Source organism: Sorghum bicolor, chromosome 8, assembly GCF_000003195.3.
Source record: "Sorghum bicolor cultivar BTx623 chromosome 8, Sorghum_bicolor_NCBIv3, whole genome shotgun sequence".
In the NCBI taxonomy this organism is placed as follows: Eukaryota; Viridiplantae; Streptophyta; class Magnoliopsida; order Poales; family Poaceae; genus Sorghum; species Sorghum bicolor.
In genome coordinates, this window is record NC_012877.2 from 5,820,520 (window position 1) to 5,828,824 (window position 8,305).

Genomic DNA, 8,305 nt, shown 5'->3' on the forward strand with positions numbered 1-8,305 from the left:
TTTGTTGAGATGACAAGCAGGGAATATAGCAAAGAGGTTGTTGAATACCATGGAGTATCCCCCAATTCTAAAGGATGGTTTTCCTAGCTCCAAAGGAGGTTTAATTCGTTTTCGGTTTGAATTTGAGTATAGGAAAAGCCGTACTATAAAGAGGGACTCCAAGGTTGTTGATCAAATTGTGAACCAAAGGCTCAAAAGCTCATCAACATCCTCAGACCCAAGCCTAACCAGCATATCTTTCTCTCTACACTTTGGTGTTTTCAGGCTGGTTCAGGCAAGGGCGGCACTGCCGCCCTACCCTGTGACAGTTGGAGAGCTGGGTTTAAATACCCTTTCAGACCGTCTCAAACGGTAACCTGCTCATCTTCCTCGCTCCCAACCGTTGCAAACTGACCAGAGCTCACTTCTCTCTCCCTCCATTGTTGCTCCTCAAGCTCCCAAGCCAATCCTTGATTCCAACCATCAAAACTTGAGGGAAAAGGCAGCAAACTTCGATTGGAGAGCAGATCCATTGATTCTCAGTGTCAAAAAGAGCTTTTGGTTCACGTTTGGCCGGCAACCTTGAGTTTGTTACTCTTGGAGCTTGCTCCTAGCCGGCTAGGCGTCGCCCTAGAGCTTGCCAAAGTGTGTGGCAGCCAAGGGAAGGTTTGTAAGGTTACCCTTGCAGCTAATACATTCTTTACTCTTTGCAAGGGGTAAAATCCTTGCTTTGAGAACGAGGAGAAGGTAAGCCTGTGTGGCTAAGCCGGTCCTAGTGTGGGCGCCTCAACAACGTGGAGTAGGCCAAGCCTTGTTGTGGCAACAGCCGAACCACGGTAAAAATCGTGTGTCTTGTGTGCTTTCACTTGTGTATGAGTTTGTGTTAGGATTTGAGGCCGATCTACTTGGTGGGGAGGCTCCAGCACATTCTAGCCACATACCTGTGCTCTAACATCTTGCAGGAAGCTTGGAAATTTAGTCGATCTAAATTTCCCTGGGTAAAGTTTGAATCAATTCAGTTAAGCTTCTGTCTGTTTTTCTGTTGAGGCCGGCAGTGCTGCCCTGGGAGGGCCTCACTGCCGCCCTTGCCTGTGTGACTGATAAACTTTGTTGAAAAAGTTTGAACAGGCCTATTCACCCCCCCTCTAGGCCACTTCCTGTACGTCCAGAGATCCTACAATGGTCTGGGGTTTTCTCCACGAAATCTTTAAGTGGAATAATTACCCGACTTCTCTTAAAGATTTTTCTGACTCTTGGACTCAAGGCAAGGGGCCTTTACCTACTAGGTTAATTTTGTTTGTTTTTGCAGGTTTCGCTTGGGCCATCTGGATTAACAGAAACAGGATGGGTATTCAGCATGAGTTTCCAAAGTATCCCTCTGACATCATATACTCTGCTGTAACATTTATGCAGAAATGGAGTATTCTGCTTAAGGAAGATGATTGGGTTCGTGTCAAGCAAGTGAAAGACGACATCATGCTATGGATTGGAGATTTCAAGCCCACGGTGTTCAGCTCTACTGATGTCGTTGAAATCTAGTGGCTGGTTTAGCTTTTGTTTTCCTCTATGTGTTTCTGAGTAACTGGTGTTCCCAGTGGATTTGTTGGTTTGGACGGTTGTTCAAACTTCAAACTCTGTATGCTATGCTTTCTTAAAAGCAGAGGCTTCGCCTCTTATAAAAAAAAGGATGGGACGCATAGTGAGATGAATAGCATTAGATCCAGATTCCTTTGGAGGGGAGCTGAAGAAAAGTTTAGATATCATATGGCAAAATGGAAAATGGTTAGTAGACCAAAAGACCAAGAGAGTTTGGGTATTATAAACACTAAAATCATGAATGAGAGTCTTCTGGTTAAATGGATCTGGAAAATCTTTCAGCAACCAGATGAGCTTTGGTACAAAATCTTTGAAGCTAAATACTTAAGGGGTCATGGTTTTTTTTATTCTAAGGTAAATGGGGTCTCTCAATTTTGGAAGGGTTTACATAATGTAAAACATCTCTTTAAGTGGGGAGCTGTTTTCAAAGTGGGCAATGGTAAACTCTGCAGGTTTTGGGAGGACTGCTGGATTCAAGATGTGCTTTTAAAAATCCTCTACAGTAACCTTTATAATTTGTCTAGGAATCCTTTTTGCTTTGTTAGTGATTGCTATGAGAGGGGCTCTTGGGTAGTTGAGTTTAAAAGATGCTTATCTTCCCGAGATTGTGACAGTTGGCTGGGTCTTTTACATTTGCTTAAGGACTGTTCTTTGATTGACAACAAGGCTGATTGTACACATTGGGCCCTTGATAGGAAAAAGATTTTTTTCTACCAAATCGTTGTACCGATTCTTGACTAACAGGGGAGTAGCAGAATTGCTGGTGTCATATGGAAGAGCAGGGTTCCTTTAAAGATCAAATTTTTTCTTTGGCAAATTTCTAATAATAGGCTCCAGGTTGCTACTAACCTAATTAGAAAAGGGTGGAAAGGTTCTCAGCTATGTGGTGTTTGTGGTCAGGTTGAGGATATTGATCATATTTTCTTTCATTGTCACCTGGCAAAGTTTACCTGAGAGGTAATTTGTGAAGTATTTCATTTGTCTTCGCATCCTACCTCCTCGGAAGATTTCTCTATCTTTTGGTTAGGGGGCAAGGGGCCTCTACCAAAAAATCTGATCATTTTCTTATTCTCGGCCTTTGCCTGGGCTCTATGGATTACCAGAAACAAGATTGCTATTGAGAAGAAATTTCCAAAAGCTCCAATTGATGTGATATATTCTGCCTTGTTTTTGATTCAGAAATGGAGCGTGCTTCTTAGGAAGAAGGACCAGAAGCATATCATACAGGCAAAAGGAGACATTCTAAACTGGCTCAAGTCTTTCAAGATAAATCCTATTCTGCAATAAGATGTTGTTGAACTCTAGCTTGTAATAATCTTTGAAGCTACTTTTTTTCTTACTTTTTCTGTTGTGAACTGATATCCCCAATACTTGTATCAGCTACCTATTGCTTTCTAAAAAGCAGAGGATGTTTCCTCCTTTTTTTTAAAAAAAAAAGTAGATAGATCACCGCAAATAAGCTTGGCCATTGTCTCCATCGACGGAATCGACGGAAGACATCCCAGCTAGCTGGGAGATTGTGTTCAAGGCTAGAATAATTGCATTATAGTATAGACGTGTTGTTGACACATGTGCATCCCTGAACTGCTACTGTCGCGTTAGTATAGGCACTATACTAATCAAAATAAAATATGCTTATTTTATATTGGTAGTTTCTACTTACTTATGATATCGTATTAAAGCTATAATAGTGTTATCAAATACTAGTAGTAAGGCAGTTGACGCAAGCATAAGCTTATACTGAATGGACGTGAATTGAATTTACCAAAGAGCCAGACATGCGAGTCATGAACCGAAGGAAGAAGCAGCACAGTTCATATATAGGGCCTTGGTACAACAGCTTCATGAGCTGTTGTGAGCTGTTTTTTTTTTTTGCCAAACACTTATTTTCAAAACAGCTTCATGAGTGAAACTGTTTTTACTCTCCTCTCACAAAGACATAAGTTGGATGAAGCTAGAAAAAAGTAGCTTATTGCAGCTTCTCCCTCATTTCTCTCTCTCAACTATGCATAAAGTAGTTGGTGAAGCTATTTTGCCAAACACTTTCTCCAAAACAGTTCAGCTTCATCTAGAAAGTCACTCATGAAGCTATTTTCTAAAAAAACAGCTTTACTAGTGAAGTTGAGCTGTGCCAAACAAGCCCATATTCTATGCATGAATCATTCCTTCCTCATCAACCAAAACTTAAAAATCTCGCACATAGTATTTTGAAAGGGAGCAAACGAAAATCGATTTCTCTATTTAAAGAAACAGTACCTGACTCCATGGTGCAGTTATTTGAAGGAGGTGGCACGAGCGCGCGAGGTGGCGAGTTGCCGTGGAACCGCGCGAAATTTGGCGAGAAGCCAGCGAGACAAGCGCCCGGACGAGGCGGCCGTGCCCGGGAGTCGGGAGATAAAGCCGGCGAGCCCAGGACTCGCGGCACAATACAGATCAACCCGCCAGCCACCACCAGGAACAGCGGTGGCGGCCGGCGGGGAGCCTACGTCGTCTCGACCCCCACGCCGGCCGATTGGAACAATCCTTCACCCTGCGGGCGTGAGGGGGCCGTTCCAGTCGAGCCGTCGGACGGAGATGGCGACGTCGACGGCGCCGGCGTCGGCCGCCGCGGCGTGGGCTCCGGCCGCTTCCTCCTCGACGTCGTCGTCCTCGTCGTCCATGGTTGTGCTAGGCTTCCTCTTTTTCTCTTCTGTTGCTTGGAATTGGGAATGTGATGACGCTAACTGGGTGAGATGGATGTTCCGGCGTGGAGGTGCGTGTGGCGTCGTGGTCGCGTGGGAGCCCTGCGCCAAGATTGGTTGCCGCCCCGTCCATTGGCCGGCGTCCGCAAGGTGAGGCCTCCATCCTCATCGCCGGCTGCAAGTGCCAGTTGCAAAGCTTTCTCGCAGAGATGTTCTATAGCTTTATAGGACGACGAATTCTTGCATGATTCAGCTGAATAATTACATTGTTTCGCACTGTTCGTAATGTGGTTCTAGATGACTGACTGAAAAACGATCAATTCATAGTTTGCATCTAGCTTATTGCCAACTATTTTGCTGAATTTCTGCGCGGAATCTGATAGAGCAAGTTCATCTGAATGATCTGAACAATTCAGTCCTTGCCTTGCCCTTTTATGAGGTCATCAACTGCAACCTTTTAACTGTTCTATATACGTTCTATGTGAAGCAGTTGCACGAGCTGTTGCCGGCCTGAATACAATGGTCCAGTTGCCATTAACCACTGGAAATGTGGAGTCGGTTCTGGATGAAGTGCGCCCGTATCTGATAGCAGATGGAGGCGACGTCGCCTTGCACGAGATCAACGGCAATGTTGTGAGGTTGAAGCTGCAGGGAGCATGTGGATCGTGTCCGAGCTCAGTGACGACGATGAAGATGAGAATTCAGCGACGCTTGATGGAGAACATACCAGAGATCAGCGCGGTCGAACGTGTTGCAGATAAGGAGATGGGACTTAAGCTAAATGAAGCAAATGTTCAAAAGGTATATTTGTTAACCTGTAAGCTTATTCTGTTTATTTATTCTGAATCTTGTAGACATACTAGATGATTTGCATGAATAAACGAACAGGGTAATTCAACTGTAAATGGTCGATAGGCCCAACACTGCTTGGCACTGATTTTTTTTTCTCTAAAGGGGCGTTTGTACTGAAATTTGATGCACTGGCTGTCTGAATAAAAAATGTCTAAGCAAATAGATACAAGTATCTGATTGATAGCTGATCTCAGACCATTAGTTTGTGCAACTTTTAGTGCTTGGTAGTAGTTCTAGGAACATTTGCAGATTCTTTTGGACTTGCATTTCGAAACTACATCGTTTCAATTTAATCTTTTTTGCCTGTGAAATACTGAAATTTGTAAATATGAGGTATGAAATACTGAAATTTGTCAGTTTTATTTTGTAGGAACGAGGAGCGTATCTGAAACTCTGAATCTGAATAGATAAAACATCTTTTCTTTATGATCAAGTGATATTTTTCTATTACCATCATAACAATGGTTATTTGGACATTATACATTGCCTTCTTCTGGCTCCATTTTACGCTATTTACACCACTAAATGATTCACCTTTCACCTTCTTATACAGATAAAAAAAAACTCTATTAAGAGGGATATCTGAAAGTACTGGTGACTAGAGATGAAAACGGTACGGATATTTTCCGACCGTATTCGAGACCGAATTCGTTTAGAGAGGTTCAGATGTGTCCGTATCCGAGTCCGAATGTTTAACATCCGATACCGTATCCGTATCCGAATACTTAAATCGTATATTTATGATGTCGACATCTAATCATATCTTATCCGACATGATTGACATTATCCATATTCGTATCCGAATCCGACCAGAAATATGAAAACAAATATGATATCGGTGATATCCGTCCGTATCCGATCCGTTTTCATCCCTACTGGTGACCCCTCTAAACCAAATTTCAGGTACTAGCTGAGATTAGACCATACCTTGCTGGCAAAGGAGGTGGCGAGCTCGAGCTCATCAAGATCGTTGGCCACGTTGTCAAGGTCCGCCTCACAGGCCGAGCTGCAGGCGTGAAGACTGTTCGAGTGGCGCTAACTCAGAAGCTCCGGGAGAAGATCCCATCCATCGCAGCAATCCGTGTATTGTCATAATTTTTGTGGATATCTGTATGTCAGCTCCTAAAGGAGCACAGCTACAGGACCTATCAAGGATATGATGTACATGTGCTGTCTGATCGTTGCTATCAGGCAGTAGTAGCCTCCTGAAGTGTTCCTCGTATTGGCAGTCACTAGACAGGCAGAGCAATGCTACTTTGGATGCAACCGCCAACCAGATGTATATATGGTACGGGTGTTTAAAATTGAAGATGTGTGTTTTGGCCAAAATTATGCTATTGTTGACTCAAGCACCGTGCAATTCTGATAGGAAGCAAATCAGAAACCAAAGAGCTGCTAAAAGGTTTCACTCAGGCAAACACAGAACCTATGGCACTTGGTGTATGCGAAACCGTGCAAAGTTGAAACCACACCAATGTTTGGCTGTTTTGTGTTGTGTTGATGAATGCTAAATAAGAGTCTACTTTGACAATCTGACTTCATGAACAAATAAGTAATGGTGGGAACACTGTAAGACTAAGGGCAAGCAGTATTCATTCATGAAAAAAAAGAATTCCTGTGTCATTTGAGGTTGGAGCAAAACATGAAGTTATGAATAATTCCATCTACCAAAATTGCTGAAAAGCCAGTGTACATTTTCGATCCGATTCTGGTTTAATAGTGCAGGCTGGTTAGAACGACCACGTTTATTCAGCTGATGCTCCAGGCAAGTGAGGGGATGAGCGAAGGTAGATATTTAAAGCACAATATGTCAGTCATGCAAAGGTATTGAACCACAGATTCATACTGCATCGAAAACGAAGCATGAGATCCAGGTAGCTGATGGATTTACCTTTCAGTTGGCGTTCATCAGTAGCAAGGAGGCATCACAGATTGCCACACAAACGCGAGATCAATGCCCAAGCAAACTCAGCACACGAGCAGGGATAGTAGCAACTGAACAAAGCAAAGATTTGTCACATTACCAGGCAAATTGCCAAGAAACACCGCTAGTTCTCGTCTCATCAAAATGTGTCCGGATTACATCGCGGGAGCGGCGTCAGATCGAGACGAGAGCCACCCGGCCGCCCGGCAAGATCTCGGTGCTCTCACCGCCATCGGCTCCAAGAAAAAAAAACCAAAAAGGTGGAAGAAAGAAGAGAGAGATCCACGAACGCGGACCGGTCTAGGCGGAGCCGGCGGCGGAGGGAAGGATCCGCGACCCGACGAGGTAGGCGAGGAAGCCGGCGAAGGCGAGCAGGAAGGCGTAGTCCACCGCGACGAACAGCGCCGTGGATCCGTGGCTCCTGTTCTTGGCCGTCTTCTCCCCGGCTCCGGCGCTGAGCTTATTGGCCTTGTCCATCTTGCGTTCCCCCCTCCCTTCTCCGGTTCCGGCGACGTCGTGCGGCGGTGCGGGGCTGGATGGGTGAAGCGGCCGCTCGCGTAGAGGATGACCGAAGAGAGATCTGCTGCGCGTATCTATACGAGCACAATTAATCAAAATGTATATAAATTTTATGAAGGAATTAAACTAATCAGCGCCTGTGGCCTAATGGATAAGGCGTCTGACTTCTAATCAGACGATTGTGGGTTCGAGTCCCACCAGGCGTGTTTTTTTTCTTTTTTTTTGGTAGTTCTTTAAACTGCATCTAATCTCTTTACAGATTGATATAAGAGGAACCCTTCTTTTAGTTTTTTTATTCTTTAAGCTGCATCTAGTGAGAGCAAACCAGGTTTTCCAAAAAGAATAGTTTTATCTATAGTATGCCACATTTTTTTTATTGACAAAGACTTATTCTTTAAACTGCATCTAATGAGAGCAAGCCAGGTTTCCAAAAAAGGATAATTATATCTACAGTACTCTACATTTTTCTTGACAAAGACAAAACGTCCGGTTTCTAGAGTGACTTTACTCTACAGGTATGTTTTATGAGAACTTTTATTTTTCAAAATTTGTCTGAATGCTTGTGTGTTCATTTGTTTTTTTTTGAAAAAATTCTGAATTGACTTGAAAAGTAAAAAATAAAAGAAAGTGTCCAAACTAAGAAGAAGTATATATATGTTGCTCTAAAAAAATTTCATGCAAAATAAAAACATTGAAATACGAAATTAGACATTTGTAGTTCTATAAGGCCCCCCTTTGGAACATATAAAATTTT

The 8,305-nt window shown here is 43.4% G+C and overlaps 1 protein-coding gene and 1 non-coding gene across 2 annotated transcripts; both read left to right on the top strand.

Annotated features, from left to right (window-relative positions):
- On the top strand, nucleotides 4,133-6,311 carry LOC8076294 (nifU-like protein 1, chloroplastic). Its single transcript, XM_021445748.1, has 4 exons — nucleotides 4,133-4,236; nucleotides 4,328-4,406; nucleotides 4,747-5,057; nucleotides 6,012-6,311. The coding sequence occupies exons 1-4, from the start codon at nucleotides 4,150-4,152 to the stop codon at nucleotides 6,201-6,203; spliced, it is 669 nt and encodes a 222-aa protein (XP_021301423.1). The 5' UTR covers nucleotides 4,133-4,149; the 3' UTR covers nucleotides 6,204-6,311.
- TRNAR-UCU lies at nucleotides 7,685-7,757 on the top strand. The gene has a single exon. It is a non-coding gene; the product is annotated as a tRNA-Arg (tRNA).